Source organism: Pelodiscus sinensis, chromosome 2 (genome assembly GCF_049634645.1).
Source record: "Pelodiscus sinensis isolate JC-2024 chromosome 2, ASM4963464v1, whole genome shotgun sequence".
NCBI classification, from domain to species: Eukaryota; Metazoa; Chordata; order Testudines; family Trionychidae; genus Pelodiscus; species Pelodiscus sinensis.
In genome coordinates, this window is record NC_134712.1 from 218,990,764 (window position 1) to 219,008,170 (window position 17,407).

Genomic DNA, 17,407 nt, shown 5'->3' on the forward strand with positions numbered 1-17,407 from the left:
AACTGTTAGACTGCCTGGCCCTCTGAGCAGCCTATCACACATGCAAAGTGAATTTATTTTCAAAAGTCCAATAACCTGTATGTTAATATGTTTTCAGGTGATTGCTTATCTATCTGTCCCAATTAGAATTTAGCTCAGACATTACAATTTCTTTCCCCCAAAATGAAAGAGTTCTGTGTAGTTTGAAAGCTTGTCCTTCCACCAGAAAAAGTTGGTCCAATAAAAATATTATCTCAGCTACCCTGTCTCTTTAATATATATTTGCCTCACTCTACTGGTATCAAGACTGCAGGGGAGCTCCAGTTATGTGATTCTAATAATCTTCATTTGCATCCTTAATATAAGAGGAAAGGAACATACATTTGTAGGAAAAGACAGCACACTTTAAATTGGTAAAAGAAAATTGTGTTAACACATATAATGCAGTACCAAAGGAAATAATTTAACAGAAATGAAAAAGGAGTAGATGTATTGGGATGAAAGAATATACCCAGTTACTCATTACATGGAAATCAATCTTTATACTGCAGGATTTATAACGCATTGTCACTGGTTGGGACTAGGAAAGAATTTCCCTTTAGCAATATTACTGTATAAATATCCCTTATGAAGATTTTACATCCTTTAAAGATCTGTCAATGCTGAAGACAGGATATGGGATTAGATATGCTATTGGCATTTCCTTTGTTCTGAGATTGTGTTTTCTGCTTCTAATTTTTCTCTGTCCCCAGTTCCAAACAAAAAGCAATTTATAACAAAAGATTTCCTTGGAAAACTAAAATTAAAATACTGATAGGGTGAATCCTGTGTCTGATTGTAGTCTTGGCTGAAAGTTTGGTCTCAGTATCTGTTCTGTTCCTGAATCTATCTGTATGAGTTCTTTTCTGGCTCATAACACTCAAGGACAGCCGCTAAAAACCTCATCCTGCTACACTGCACATGGTGCTCAATTAAATATGGATGCCAGGTGTGAGCATTCCTCTACTGAACACCCTCCCTCGAACTCCAATTGACCTTCGTTTGATGGCCATAGTATTTTTGCTTTCACTCTAAAGAATATGATCACTGCAATTTGGGCTGACCACCAGACTGTCAAGTAACATAGCCTGTCTGGAAATAGACTATATTCTTACAACTGGCCTAACCCATTCTAATTCAGAAAAAAAAGTGTTTAAAAGTATAACCCAGAATTGTTGCCATGATTGAAACTTGATACTTAGTAAACACAGGCAACCGACACGTGCACAAAACATGTTTTAAATGGCTAACAAAAATCTTTATGGATTTGTAGTAAGGAGTGGAGTATTACATTATTTTGGGGTACTCTTCGATTTTATTTACCTGTAAACCAATGGGTAGTGAACATTTTGTTTCATTGTAAGGTTTTAACATGCAGAAGTAGAATGCTGATATACTTAAAATTCCATTCCATTTTAAGCTAAAGTAAATATTATGAAAATACAGAGAAAATTACTATCCCTTAAGCTGTATTTATTTTTCTGTTTATTCCAGAGGTAAATCATGTTTCAACACGTGCACATTTTATTGCTGTCAAATCAAATTTGGTCTGGATTGTAAAATTCAGTAAGTGTGGAAAATATATCTTTAATAACTATTAATTTTACTCATGACTAACTTGAGAATGTAATTAAAATGTGATACAACATAGTCTTTTTCTGGTAAGTCTGTAAAATCATTTGGATAGAGGAATTGATTTGCCTGTATTTTCTTTCTCAGGTAAGTTTTGTCTGACTAAGGTAATATAAAACAGAACAGTGTATCTTTACCACAGTGGAATCAGAACTGTTTAGTTGTTTGTCATAGCCCCTAAAGTTCTACCAGTAAGGTGCCTAGAAAATCACTGATTCACAGCACCTGAGTGCAGTGCCTAACCTCCTATATAATGAATGGGACGAGCTTGGCACCGTAGACTATTTATAATGTTCAGACTTGTTTTGTAGCCTGGATTTCAAGATCCTCCCACATTGTTGGGTTTCAGAGCCTGGTCTCCAGCTTGAGCCTGCATGTCTACACTACTATTTTTAGCCCAGTACTGTGAGCCTTCAAGCCTGAGTCATTGCCCCCCCCGGGGGGGGGCAGTGAGGGGTGCACTGAGCAGTTATAGTTTTACAATGGTATCATGGTGGTGGGTCCATACTCCTTGAGCCACAGCCCTCCTTTTCCTCAGGCAACACCTGCTGCTCGCTCCTTTCTGCTTCTCTCCCATGTGCAAATGGTAAGTGGGGTCTCAGAGGTAAGAGACCATGTAGGGTAGGGCAGGGCAGGGGACAGGACCAATGTTTGGTGCAGGGGACAGGACCAATGTTTGGGCACCAGGGCTCACAAAAGTTTAATCAAGCCCTGGCTCTGAGACTATCTGCTACACAGGAATATACATGGGAGGAGGGGCATGAGGGGGCACACTTGAGGGGAATGGTTGGCAAGAGGCCTCTGGGTAGCCCGGAGGGATTAGCAGGGGAGCCTGGCACAGGGAGCAGGGGTTGCCCCGCTGCCCAGCACTCAGCGGAAGCAGTGGAGAAAAGTGGAGTAATGTGGCTTTTGCTCACTCTGTTCCCCCAGCTTCCACTGCATCACTCAGGAGAGAGGACGAGACCATCACCATGATCACCAATGGGAAGAGTGATGATGTGCTGGTAGCAGAGTGAGCTAGGGCCACATCACTCTACTTCCCACTGCTGCTGGTGCCAGATCCTTGGCCCCACTAGTTCCCTTGGCATCATTGCTAAGGGGGAAAGCACTTGGGAGAAGAGGCTGGGAGGAGGTGGAACAGAGGTGGGGAAAAAGTGGGGGGGGACCTGGGGTGGATTGTCCCGGTCCCTGTGCCAGGGTGATTGGGGAGTTACATGGGCGGCAGTAATATCACCAGTATCCCCTCTGTGTCCCTTGTCAGCAGTCACCCCTGTTGCTACAGGTGGTTTTTTTCTAGGGAGCTATCTAAGCTATCCAATGGGAGATGGTGACAAAAGGGTAATGTGATAAGCCCATCTCAGCTGCAGGGAGGCATCTATCTGTTCTTGGGAAGGATTCTCAGCTATAGACCCTCTCTTGGCATTAAGTGCTTATATTGTTAACAAGGAGGAGGGGGAGAAGATGAGGAAGATACGTTATTTGAGACTGACCTTTTAGCATCATGGTTTGAGCACTCACTTGAAAAGGAGATCCAGGATTTGGTCCCCTTGCACCAATGCCTCTTTTAATTATTTATCTAGACTATAAAAGCTTTAGCAGATGAGACTGAGGAAACCCCACAGCAGAATATCTCATAGCTCAATGGTCAGATGAAGCACGTGTGATGATACTTTACTTTGGTGGAGGAGGTGACTTGAACGGGGCATCTCCCACATCCCAGGTGAGTATCCTATCTGCTGTGCTAAAAGTTATGAAGGACGTCTACCTCTGTAATTTGTGTGGACTCATTAGAGGGGCTTGATCAGCTGGATGGTTGCTGAGCACACCTATTGAATAAGGCCATGCATGCTGCTTAGGTGACTGAATTCCTATCTTCCTCTGGTCTGTGAATTACTCTGGGGCTTAGATGGGACATAGGCACCTAGACCGAGGCAGCAGAATGTGTGCTCAGGAGCCGAAGCAAAGGCATGTAGTGAATTAATAGTGCAAAAACCTAGGTGTGTTCAAGTTCAGAAGGAGTTTTGTGCATCAGAATGGTTCCAAAACTGGGACTTGGAGACTTTGGTGCCTAACGTTTTTTGTAAAGACAGGTCAAAGTGCTTATGATTTTATAACTGGAGAATCTGAGTTCTATTTCTGGTGATTTTATGAAGCTTCAAGCAGCTGTGACCTGAAACACAGTAATTATCAAGAAGTCGCATGTGGCTACATGATATGTGGAAAAGTGTATTTTGTAAATTAATGATTAAAAATATAAATACTTATTTATATTGTTTATGTAATGTTTTATATTAATTATGCTTTATAAGAATAATTTGTTTTATCTCACTGACTGAAAGTCTTAACTATTGGAAGATTACTCATTGGCTTTTGTGAAATGAGTTGGGTATCTGTCAATTTCATAATGGACAAATGGCCACCTTCCAAATAAATCTTTCATAACTGACACTTGTTGTCAATCTTAACAAGAAAGCCAAGAAACTGAACTTCTCTTTCATGCCTACTAATGGTCCTTCAAAACAGGGCTGAGATATATTGCCCAGTGTTTTAATGAGCCCAACAAAAGTTAGACTATGGAAAACTTTGAAAATTAATGTATTTCACAATTTACACGCCTTCTTTTATTCCAAAGCTCTTCACAGACCACATACACAAAATATCACTGAAGAACAGCCATATCTGAAGTGGAGAGTAGCAGCCAACCCACAAACACAATCCTATAATACTAAGAGGAAAGGACAATTTTAGCCTAGAATAGACAAGCAAACCTTTATCCTTAAACTGCTATGTTACTCTATATTTATGCACAGAAGCTACAATGTTTTGAAAGATCACCACTCAGTAAACTGTACAATGCAAAATTACCCACCTTGGAAATATGAAGATCTAAATCATCCAAGATGGACTACACTCTGTGGTTCCAAGAAGTTTAGGTATATTAAAAATGATGCTTAGACCAACAACCTTTCTAAGGTTTTAAAACACTGTCAGTCACGCGAAACAGAGGATTTCAGTCACCTGGGGTATTAACCTAAAAAAATTCACAAATAATACATTTATAGTGATCACCTTTAAAAACTTTCTGATTTTGTCCTATTTAATAAATAGCATTTGAAGCATTCTCTCAATATTCTCTACAATAAGTAAAGGGAATACTGTAAATATTGAACTTAAGTTATCTAAGGAAAGCTGGGAAGTTTTTAAAGGGAGATCACTTAATTTTAAAAAAATAGTGTAACTTGTTTCCTCTAGAAATACTATGTATTACAAATGGCAAAACAGAAAAATCCCTGTTTTTAATAAATATTGTATAAGTGTGCTACTACTGCAGGAGTGGCCAACCCACAGCTCATGAGCCGCATGTGGCTTTGCAGAGAAAAAATTGTGGCTCCTGCACGTGCTCTGTTCTTAAAAGGACAGTTGCCGGGCCTTTTTTTTTTTTGCTCAACAATTTCTTTCCCTCGGCTCCCTTCGCTGGTATCCACCAGTTTGGCTCTTCGTCTGTAACGGGTTGCAATGTGAAATCAACAAATATAGAGAGACATATACTAGGGATGTAAGTGACTAGTTGACTATCTGATAAGCATAATGCGACTAGTCACTCCCCTCCACCCCCCACTTTGCTGCCTCTATCAGAGAGAGGCAGCAAAGTGAGGGAGCAGGAACCGGTGCTCGAGGGAGCTAGGTTAAAAGCCAGTTCCCCTCAACACTGTCTCCACAGGAGGCAGTGGAGGTAGAAGTACAGTGGGAAATGGTGCGAGCAGGAACTGAAGCAGTCTCTGCTCGTGCTGGTTCTGCTTTGAAACATAGAAGAGCTCCGCTGGGGCTCTTGTACATTTCAAAGGCTGCAGGGAGTGTGGAGCCAGCGGAGGAGTCCCCACTGGCCTCCTGATCCCTGCAGGGCTTCTGCTTTTCAGCTGTAGCAAGAGCCCTACAGTTCAAAGGCAGAGGCACCTTTATTGACTAATCGAATAGTTGTTGGAAATCCCATTGATTATTCAATTAGTTAATGAATTTAAATTTAACATCCCTAACATATATCCAAAGAGTTGTATGAGCAGAGACTTTGATCCATCTAGGGTAATTTCTGTTATTAGAAATACCCTTCATTTTTTGCAGAATGTAAAATGCAAAAAACCTTAAAAGCAGACAGCTCTGTTTGATGCTAAAGAATTCTTTAAGATGTCAATGTACAGTATTATGTTCATTTGAGACAGGTTTCTGCCTAGGCTTAGCCAGTAGTTGAGTCACTATTCACCCTGCCTCCCCTTATCCACTAATTGTGCAGTCTATACAAATTGTATCATCTACACGATTTGTCAGTTACCTGCTTCTTAACATTCTTATTTCTGAAAACCTTCATGTTTTCTAAACCATTGATGTAGAATCAACCTTCCTACAACTTACTTAAAAACAAATACCCAGATATGTGTGTGACTTGCAAACTGTGACACTAGATGGGGAGCAGGGGGAAGGAGAATATTTAAGTATAGCCTTGAAACATATTGCAAAATATTTTTTTAGACAAATGATTGCTCTTTCTCCCATAAATGTGGAATTCCCACAAAATTGTACAGGTCTATAGATCAGGAAAAGCAAAATGTAGTCCTGGGCCAGTCAAGTTTTCTATATGTAAGCATCAAGTCTTTAAAAAGCACTGCATTCCTCTAGTTCTAGAAATAGGATTTTTATAGTACTACGAAGGGGAGATTGCCTGCTTCAGTTAAATCTAATTGTTTGTTCTACACCTGCAAATGTTTGACATAATAGTATTTAAAAAGCAGAAAATTGTATATACTTAAGTTATTTTAGACACTTTTTTAAAAATTAAATGTTCTTTCTCTTAGCCCTGTACAACTGAACCTGACTTGACAAGCAGCGATACAAAAACAGTTCCTGTAATAATTTGAAAACTCTAGTTGTTTCTTGTAACTTATGGATGTAAGATCCATCAATCTTTCTTCGGTAGATTGTTACGGTGGCTATTTGAAACTGCTCAAGGGTTTGGAATATCAAACTAAATTTTGGAGAGATGGATTAAGTGATAGAAAGCAGATGAGGCAGTCAGAAACATGAAACATACGTTTAGCACATAGTTCTGCAATTTGTCAGAGGGATAATCACTGTCCTGTAGGAGGTATGTGTAAACACACAGAGCAATTAAAAAATTACAGGAATTTAATAAGCTTCATAGATAATTGAACATTATTCTTAAAAATATAGTGGTATATCTATGAATAGTGCAATATAAAAGATGAAGTATGTCAAATATATAATAGGTCCCTGTCCCAAGGGGTTATGGATCTTCCCATGTAGAAGGTGATTTTTTTACAGTTTTTCTGAAGGATTTTAGGAAAAGCTATTGCAAGCATATAACACCAGTAAATCATAAAGATATTGACCAAGTGGCAAGCAAAATAACAGGTTTTTCCATCTATTTTCACAATTTAATTTCTCTGTTGTAAATGTTAATCTTTGCAGCTGCAGCAGTGCTTTAAACAGAAAGTGTAGCCATGGCACAAGAGCTCGGAAAAAGCTCTCATAGCGCTCTATGTAAACCACCTCCATGAGAGTATCCCCCAGTACTGTACAAATCACCTCCATGAGAGGACCCCACCAGTGCCTGTACAACCTGGTTAACATTGGCACTTTATAGCACCATAATTTGCTGTGCTTGGTGTATGTGTGTGTGTTTTCATAGCTAGAAAGTTACAGTGCTGTAAAGTGCCAGTGCAGACAGCCTTTGCATGAGCAGATACTTCTCTTATGTGACTTCCATTTACTCTCTTTCAAGCCACCCTAAAGCCCTTAAAAAATGACTGAGCTTTGCATGACAGGGATAGGCAGGAAATGTGTCATGCTGTGACCCAAATCCTACTCATGAAATACATTCCATTAGCAGTGACAGGGCCTCTCCCAAGAAATTAACAAAATGAGATTTGGCCTTATGGTTAAATACCTTGTACATATTTAGTACCACAAAAGCAAGGACTAATCCCTTTACTGATAATATGTATCTGCATATAAACCCACATAGACAATTGGCCAGCCCAGGTTTATGTATATAAATACGTACTGTATTGACAAATCCATCAACTCTTAATTTCCTCACTTATTTCAACAGTAGTGTTAGACCAGTCCATTTACAGGGAAGCCTTGAGAATTAGACACATAAATTGTACCACACTGGGCATGAAATTGACTCACTCATCATTTGGGGCAGAAGCAACAACAACCAAAAAAGGGGCGGGGGGAGGGCTGAGCAGGTCCCTTTTAATGACATTTTACTTGCTCCTACAACACTGAACTCCTTTCCCAGAGGCTGGGGGCTGGAGCGGGAAATGGGTCACAGCTGCCGCGTCAGGTACAGGACTGCCCCGCAGATGCTACTCCTATTTCACAGCGCCCACGGAGCAGGCGGGGGTGTGGCCAGACACATCTGGGGGCAGGGATGGTGGAGCGGTGTGACGGAGGCCAGGTAGCTCGGGGGGACTCCTCATCTACCCGTGCCAGTCCCCCAGTGCCCGGTGCAGCGTCAGAAGCAGCTGTGACACAGTGAACCCCATCAGTCTGGACTAGCTCCCCCTATGCGAAAGGCCCCCGCCCCGGACCAGTGAGACGTGCGTGGGTAGCAGAAACTGTGAGACGCCCAAACGGACGGACTAGAATGTCAGTAACTGCTACCGGGAGCAGATTTTGAGAGCAGCGGTTTCTGACTCTGCAACGGCCCAGCCTCGTGACCCCCTCCCCAATCCCTCGTGCCAATCGCGTCAGCAGTCACGGGGCCCCTGCCGTTGCCCCTAACAGCGGGGCCAGAGGGCGCGTGGAAGCGAGGGGCCGGGGACCAGCGCAGCGTGAGGGACGGCGCAGGGACTCGCCGCCAGGGAGGCGGGGAACGAGCTCCTCTCTCTCCCGCCGCCTTAAAGGGACAGGGCTCCCTCGTGGGGCCGGGCCACTTGCCAGCAGGTGTCTTATCCCAGGTCCCACCTGCTCCAGCCGAGGGCGGGGTCAGTCACCGACTGTCAAGGGTCATAGCTGCCCTCAGAGGGCCTGAGGGGCCTCTTGTGCTGGCTGATCCACCACCCCTCCAACAGCTCATCCTAGGGCGACAGGAGCAGCGAAAGCAGCGGGATTAACGTGCAGCGGGAGGGCAGAGCCCCTCCTCGCCCTTTGAAGCCGTGCTGGGGGGGAGTCTTCGTGTCAGGCACCGGAAAGGGCAACCCTTGCTATTCCCAGCATGCTTTGCGAGCACGGCGAGGCGGCTCCTGAGCGGTGCCCTGATGGGGAGGAGGAGGAGCTGAGGCCGCCGCCGAGGGCTCCCTGCCCCCTTCCATCGCTTTCACACACCAGACCCCACGGCCGAGAGGCTGCGGCTGCTCCCCGCCCCTTCCCAGCGCGCGGACCCGAGATGCCGCTCTTCGCCACCAACCCCTTTGACCAGGATGTGGGTAAGTGGCACAGGCACAAACGGCGGCCCCGGCCCGGCCCCTGTTGCTGGGCACCCGGCGCTCTCCCTGCCGGGCTCGTGGCCCCCCACAGCCCTGCTCCTTCCCTTCCCCACGTTCTGGATTGACCCCTGCTCCTCGCCGCCAACTTGCTTTGCTTGCCCACCGCGCGCGAGCCCGACAGCCTGTTCACGTCTTTGTGTCTGGGGGAGGGGCCGAGACACCGGGGAGCAAGGGGCAGGCAGGAGGGTGGGCTGTGCCTACGGTGCCACTGCGCTCTCAGGGGCTGGGCTCTGTCACGAGGAACAGAGAGGAGCGCACAAAAGCGATGGAAATGCTCACTGGAGAGAGCGCTGTGGAGACCGCGAGGAGCTGGTCTCTGCCTGAAGTGACTCAAATAGCTGGCTTGGTTGGTTGTTATGGATGGCATCAGTGCATATGCTACTGTACAGAGGCATCAAGGCCTTTGGCTTGACAGATAAAACACTTGTCATGGTCTGCGTCGGATGGAACCACAAAAAGAACTCTGTGTTTGTGAAAGCCTTATTGAAACAAAGTAAAATTCTCAGCTGGGATACCCATCTAGAAAGAAAAGCCCAGTCATCTATCTCCCCAGGGAGAGTGTAAGTGTTGTTTTACAGTTAATCACTGAAGAGAAACTTTCCTCTTTCCTGATAATTGAGACGTGTTAGGTCTGAATTGATCTGTTTTCCTCTTTTCCACTCTTCACTTATACTAAACGGAAGGGAGAGGAAATAGATGCCTTTTACTTGCCTTGAATTATTTGTAAAGTGTCTTTATTCCGCCAAAATGTGAAACTACATATAAATGATCTGAAGTTATTTTAACCTGCTCTTTTAGTTATTGCATGCTTATTTCCTGAGTAAAATTAATTTTTTATTTACCACTCTGACAGTCTGCTTTTAAAATCTTTCTCCTTCGACACATCCTAATTGTGAATGATGCGTTTAGCCGCTTTTGTCATTGTTCTCTCATTTCTGACACTAAGGGTTTATCTACACTGCTGCTTCAGTGCAGTGTAACTGTCTCATTCAGGGACCTGAACCTTCCCCTCCCACTAGCATAGGAAGTTACATTTCTGTTAAGTGTCAGTATAAAAAGATTCCCATCACTGTTACCTACTTCCCTTATGGAGGTGGTACTGTGACCACACTGTTGTGTTAAAGCACTGCTGCAGCTGCACTTTAAACTTAAAAGTGTAGATAAAGCCTTGCACAGGTTTGTGCAAGAAAGCCAAATAGCAGGACAGGAATACTTCCTTTGGCATTTTGCATGCCGACAACATAATTATCTGCTGTTGGACTTCTGTCATTCAGGTGTTTGCTGGGAAGCACTTTTTTTTTTTAAGTCATCTGTGATCAGCAAGGGATGGAGCTTACCGTATATACTCGAGTATAAGTCGACCCGAATATAAGCCGAGGCACCTAATTTTACCACAAAAAACTGGGAAAAAGTATTGACTCGAGTATAAGCCTAGGGTAGGAAATGAGGCAGCTACTGGTAAATGTAAAAAATGAAGATAGATACCAATAAAATTAAATGAATATTTATTTCAAAGAAAAACAATAACCCAGCTCTGTAAGTGGAAAAGGGGGTCAACAAAAACAATATGGTATCAAAAATACCGTAACTTTAAAAGTACAACAACCTTAGCTCAATCAGCAACCAAGCTAACACACAAGAGCTAAAATCCTTCAAAACTGGAGTTCTCCTCCTCATCATCTGTATGTCCAAACAGAGCTTCAGCTGGTGTGAGGTTATCAGCATAGACATTGTCATCATCACTGACAAACTATTATGGAGTAGTTTTTTAAGAAAGCATATTGGAATGTATTTAACTCACTTAGAAGCAGTCCCAGCTCTACGAACATCAAAATGCAGTATGTAGAAAAAGTTGAAAGAAAAATAAAGTAAATCTGCCCTCTTCCACAACAAGTAAAAATAGCACCTAATGTAGCATCATTGCCAATCTACAGCAGCTATTCAAGTACATGAAAGTTTAAGTAAAATACTTCCAACTTAATCTTAGAAATGTTTTATACCCTTTTAATATATCATTTTTTAAAAAGTTCCTATAAAGCTACATGTGGCATTTCATTTCTTTTCACAAGTTTTAGGAACTGAACTGAGCACTTTTAATATGCTCTGGATTATAAATTCTCTTTAAAAGTTTATTGTGAAATACTGGCAAAACCAATTGTCATTCAACTGGTATATAAACGAGACCCAAGAGTATAATGAATTTCTATCTACAACATTTAGTCAAATGCACCAGGGAAGGGCAGTAATTTGTTTTAAAGTAGAACCCTTTAATTGTTCCTACGTACCTTCCAATATTCAGTTGTATTAAATACATTTCTTCAGACAATTGTCCTAGTATTCAGTCTTTCTTGTGTTTAGTGCACTAACAATCTGGCGTAAGTTACTGTACTAATATGAAACTATTCAGCAGTTTGACAGATTAAATATTTTTAATAAAACAGTACAGGCAGTCCCCGGGTTACGTACAAGATAGGGACTGTAGGTTTGTTCTTAAGTTGAATCTGTATGTAAGTCGGAACTGGCGTCCAGATTCAGCCGCTGCTGAAACTGACCGCCAGTTCTGACTTACATACAGAATCAACATAAGAACCCCAGGCGTCCCCAAGTCAGCTGCTGCTGAAACTGATCAGCAGCTGATTCCAGGAAGCCCGGGGCAGAGCAACTCTGCCTGGGGCTTCCTGTAGTCAGCGCTGGTCAGTTTCAGCAGAAGCTGACTTGGGGACGCCTGGGGCAGAGCAGCTGGGGTGCTGCTGGGTTGCTCCAGTAGCGCCGCTCCTGGGTGCTACTGGACCAACCTAGCAGCACCCCATCTGCTCTGCCCCAGGCGTCCTGATTCAGCCGCTGCTGAAACTGACCAGCAGCGGCTGAATCAGGACCTGGGGCAGAGCAGCTGGGGTGCTGCCGGGTTGGTCCAGTAGTGCCCAGAGCGGGCGCTGCAGGACCAATCGGCAGCGCCCCAGCTGCTCTGCCCCAGAGTCCAAAACAAAAACCTGGTCTGCTGGGGGGGGGGGAGCACACTAGCTGCGCCCCCCCCCCCCAGCAGACCAGGGACACGGGGAGCAGAGCCTCTGAGGCTTTGCTCTGGCAAAGCCTCAGAGGGAGGGACCCCGCCGCGGCTGCGGCTTCAGTCCGGGAGCCTGTGGTCTGCTGGGGACCGTCCCCAGCAGACCACAGGCTCCCGGACTGAAGCCGCAGCCGCGGGGGGGTCCCGCGCCTCTGAGGCTTTGCCAGAGCAAAGCCTCAGAGGCGCGGGGAACCGCCGTTGCTGCCGCTTCAATCTGGGTGCCTGTGGTCTGCTGGGGACCGTCCCCAGCAGACCACAGGCTCCCGGACTGAAGCCGCAGCCGCGGGGGGTCCCGCGCCTCTGAGGATTTGCTCTGGCAAAGCCTCAGAAGCGCGGGAACCCGCCCGGTGCCCCTGGTCTGCTGGAGACGGTCTCCAGCAGACCAGGGGCACCGGAGCAGCTTACTAACGGGGCTTTCTCGCCCCGACTTCCGGGGCTAGACCCGGCTAGACCCGGCCAGCGGCAGAGACGCGCTGAGCCCGCCCGAGACGCTGTTCTCGAGACACTGACTCGAGTATAAGCCGAGGGGGGCATTATTCAGCACAAAAACTGTGCTGAAAAACTCGGCTTATACTCGGGTATATACTGTACATCTTTTTAACAAGAATATCTCATAGCATCCTCATTATTTACCTGCTTGATCTGTTGATGTAGAGCAGGGGTTATGAAACTTTGTTGCCCCGCAGTCCTCTTCTGACAACAAATGTTACTACTCTATCTAAGGAAGAGGGCCAGAAGCCGCACCCCGTTGGAGCCCTAATATCCCAGACTGGTGAGGATGGGGGAGCAAAGCCTGAATGCCTTGGGATGGGGCTGTTGGGTTTGGGCTATGGCTCTGGCCCCAGAACCCAGCAAGTTTAAATCCATCCCTGGCGACTCCTTTGAAACATGTTCATGACCCACTTTGAAGTTCTGATTCACAGTTTAAGAATCGCAGGTGTAGATTACGTGTTTGTGGCATGCTCTGTTCCCTGAGCCCATCATATACCCCAAACCAAATTCCTGCACTGCCACATTCCCAGCCCCCGCCATAAGATTGACACAGTTAACCCCGCTGTGGCTCTGCAGTTTCCCCCCTTACCGACTAATTAAGTAGTCGATAGAAATTCCATTGATTACTCGATTATCTGATTTAACAATCCCTGGCATGCACAAGGTATAGTTTTATGGACTCCGAAGTTAGAGAATGCTAGAGTTTTAACTTTACTTTACTTTACTTTCTGAGAGCAGCTTTTCTTAAACATTTAGTGGTGTATAAGAGTAGGTTATTAAATTGGACCTCTCTGTTGCATATTTGTATGGTTTCACTTAATGACCAGGTCTTTGTTATATTTATATAGAAGTTTTCAGTATGCCATACTTTTGTGTGTTTACTAGCTTAAGTTGTTAGAAGGGATGGTAAAATACATGTAATTAAACATCTTTCTCTCTCATCTTTTATCACTTGTACTTTGCTCCATCCTCAGGCTTCCTTTTTTTTTTTTTTTTTTGAAGGAAAGTCTTTTTCTTGTTGTTTCACCATAACTTATTTAGCGCACTCCAACGTATTTGTGACCATAGAATCCCCAAATGTATTCTATTCCCCTGTATTCTTCCTTCTCATCTTTGTGTTGGGGCTCTGGCTCTGTGGGAGGCCACTTTTCCTCATTCCATCTCTATGTCATCTAGTGTGGGGAATTAGTAGGTGGCAGTTATCAATGACTCCAGCTTGTATTCAGCAAACAGAGGTAATGGACCTTTTAGTCTGAGTAGGGTAGTAAGTCTATATGGCTCCAACTTGAGTTCAGGACAAACAACAAGGGCATCCTAGTTCTGGTAAAGTGCCAACAAACAGGCTTCTTGACCCAGAGGGAAAGAGACTATGACCTCAGGGTTTGGGATTGCTGGGGGGGATGCAGGCCCACCTGCTGCATGGTGTCCCCGCCCAGAGCTCTAACAGCAGCAGGAATACCCCAGCCACTAGTTCAGTAGAGATTCCATTCACAACTCAATCACTGGGTTGGTGACAGTAACACAGCTAGACTGTGGTTGGCTACCCTGGGCCTCTTTCAGACTTCCCCTCAGATTGTACTGGGGTTATTGAGTCCTCCCAAACATTCAGATAGATGGCTGCAGTAGCCATGTGGCTAGGTCAGGGTATAGCTCTGGCCAGTCCTCCACTCTTCAGGGGCCTGGAGCAGCCTCACAACTGGGGAGGAGGCATCTGGCTCCTCCAATGGCTGCCCCCCAACGGAGCTCTTGCCCACACTTGGCTTTTTTTTTTTTTTTTTTTGTATATCCTATTCCACCCACTGATTTCCAGTGAGAAGGGTGAGCATGGCGTAGCTTTACCCACCATGGCTCAATGATCAGAGGGGTAGCCGTGTTAGTCTGAATCTGCAAAAGCGACGAGGAGTCCTGTGGCACCTTATAGACTAACTAAAGTGTAGGAGCATAAGCTTTCGTAGGCCCACCCTATACCAAAAACCTACCGACTGCTATACTTACCTGGATGCCTCCAGTTTCCATCCCGGACACACCACACGATCCATTGTTTACAGCCAAGCACTGAGATACAACCGCATATGCTCCAACCCCTCAGACAGAGACCTACACCTACAAGATCTTCAACAAGCATTCTGTAAACTGCGATACCCACACAAGGAAGTGAGGAGACAGATCGACAGAGCCAGACGTGTACCCAGAAGCCTCCTGCTATGGGACAAGCCCAAGAAAGAAACCAACAGAACACCACTGGCCATCACCTACAGTCCCCAGCTAAAACCTCTCCCACGCATCATTAGTGATCTACAACCCATCCTGGACAATGATCCCTCGCTTTCACAGGCCTTGGGAGGTAGGCCGGTCCTTTCCCACAGACAACCCGCCAACCTGAAGCATATTCTCACCAGCAACTACACACTGCACCATAATAATTCGAACTCAGGAACCAATCCTTGCAACAAACCTCGGTGCCAACTCTGCCCACATATATACACCAGCAACACCATCACAGGACCTAACCAGATAAGCCATACTGTCACTGGTACGTTCTCCTGCACATCTACCAATGTAATATATGCCATCATGTGCCAACAATGCCCCACTGCTATATACATCGGCCAAACTGGACAGTCCCTATGTAAAAGAATCAATGGACACAAATCTGATATTAGGAATGGCAACATACAAAAACCTGTAGGGGAACACTTCAATCTTCCTGGACACACAATTGTAGATCTAAAAGTAGCCATCCTGCAGCAAAAAAACTTCAGGACCAAACTTCAAAGAGAAACTGCTGCACTACATTTCTATCACTATTCTGCTGAGCTACAGTTCATCTTCAAGTTTGACACAATCAACTCTGGATTAAACAAAGACTGTGAATGGCTCGCTAACTACAAAAGCAGCGTCTGCTCTCTTGGAATTCACACCTCCAGATCAGCTGCTAGAAGTGGGCCTCATCCTCCTTGATTGGATCCACCTCATCATCTCCAGCCTGATCATGGCCTGCATATTTATACCTGCCTCTGGAAATTTACACTACATGCATCTGATGAAGTGGGTCTTTGCCCACGAAAGCTTATGCTCCTACACTTTAGTTAGTCTATAAGTGCCACAGGACTCCTCGTTGCCATGGCTCAATGAGGTATCCTTCCCCCTCTGACTCCATGGGAGTTCACTCTGCCCCCCTTCATTTCTCTGTAGCCAACTCCCTAATGTCCATTTAAGTTGGCATAGAATACTACGACTGGAAGGGACCTCGAGAGGTCATTGAGTCCAGTCCCCTGCCCTCATGGCAGAACCAACTATTTTAGGCGTGATTAACTATTTTCTGGAATTTTCTGAAGAGCATGTCTTCTGGGAAATATTAAATTTATCTTTTCATTCTCACCACAGCCAACTGGGAAATATGTGCCAATTATATTTAGCCAGCCACAAGCAAAAGCCAGCTGGCTCATCATTAGCCTGTTATTTATTCTGTTTACCATCATCATTCTTTCATTATTCTGTTTCTTGGGTGGGATACCTCTCAGTAAACTGTTTATCTTTCTCCAGTGTCTTTGCTCTTCTCGGCTTTCCAGTTTGTGTCTTGGATGCATGCTTTCTGTATTTTCCTCCTCTTCGGTGTCTCTGTCAAGTCCTTACTAAGGGCAGTGTGCAAGCATTCTGATCTTACTTTTCTAGCCTAGCTTCTTTAACTGCCTGCATCCAAAATGGTACTGCAGTGCTTGTCTACTTTCCACAATATTTGGATGAGCACTGTGTATTTTTTCTAGAATACTTATTCATTTGAAGACTCAGTGTCAGTTTATGTAAAATTTTTATGGATGGCTTCAAGCCTGATGAACCCTCTCTTACTTTTTCAACCAGCCTTGGGACTGGCTATAGTGGAGTTGGCGTAGGAAAGTGTGGTATGCTTCAACATCTGGAGGGACAATCTATACAGGACTGTCCTCTTATTATACACCTGTTATACTGGTTTTTTGTTGTTGTTTTTTATGATATTAACATCTGTTAACTCTGGACTGAATTCATTTCGCATTGGCAACCAAAGTAGAACTTCTAAGCATTATATATCTGTGCTGATTTTTGAGCCAATAATCTAGAGTTGAATGAATTCTCCACATGTGGTATCACATTTTAGTCATAGTCATGTGTTTGCTGATACAGGCAGTGCTCCTTAGGAGCAAGGGTGTTGTGGTGTTGTGGGTTTTTTTCCCTCACTAAAATTCAGAATGGTTTTAGCAATCTTATGTACACCAAGAAATGCTCGATTAAGGATTCTGCTGGGGCCAGAGTAGGCACTGGGAGGTCTGGGTGTGGGGGTGGGTGCTTGCCTGCCTCCATACTCCTGGAGGCACACATGGCTTCGTGCTCCCTGCTGCTCCCAGGGATCACTGCATTTGTCTCCTCCACCCGCTGTGGAAGCAGTGGGGAAAAGCCTCGGGGAAGTGACTCTAGGCTGCCATTCCGCCATCTGTGGGAGAGGGGGAGCAACAGTGCACAGAGCTATTTCTTCCTCCATACCACGGATATTCATGGATTAGGGACAGCCTGAGTATGGAAGTTGAAATGTATTCTTACTTTGTAGTTTGCAGTTTCAGAGGGAAAAGTGAAAGTTAGCTAATAAAACCTGATCCCTGTCATAGTTGTCAACACATTAGGATTTTCACTCACTGAGAAGTAAATAACCCATTGTCAT

The 17,407-nt window shown here is 44.7% G+C and overlaps 1 protein-coding gene and 1 long non-coding RNA gene across 4 annotated transcripts in view; one reads left to right on the forward strand and one right to left on the reverse strand.

Annotated features, from left to right (window-relative positions):
* Positions 1–4,062: 4,062 nt before the first annotated feature.
* Positions 4,063–8,309, reverse strand: LOC112545195 (uncharacterized). Its single transcript, XR_003088661.2, has 3 exons — positions 7,727–8,309; positions 4,520–4,681; positions 4,063–4,375 (listed from the first exon to the last, which is right to left on the reverse strand). It is a non-coding gene; the product is annotated as an uncharacterized LOC112545195 (long non-coding RNA).
* A 307-nt stretch (positions 8,310–8,616) lies between these two features.
* The window catches only part of STAM (signal transducing adaptor molecule), a 79,919-nt gene continuing 71,128 nt past the window's right edge, over positions 8,617–17,407 (forward strand). For 2 of the 3 annotated variants that reach the window (XM_075922466.1, XM_075922467.1), the window contains exon 1: positions 8,617–9,098. In XM_075922466.1, coding sequence (XP_075778581.1) covers positions 8,888–9,098 — 211 coding nt within the window. In that variant the 5' untranslated portion in view covers positions 8,617–8,887. Of the gene's footprint in view, positions 9,099–9,134; positions 9,719–17,407 lie in introns of those variants that run through there. The other variant, XM_075922468.1, reaches the window with a different exon arrangement.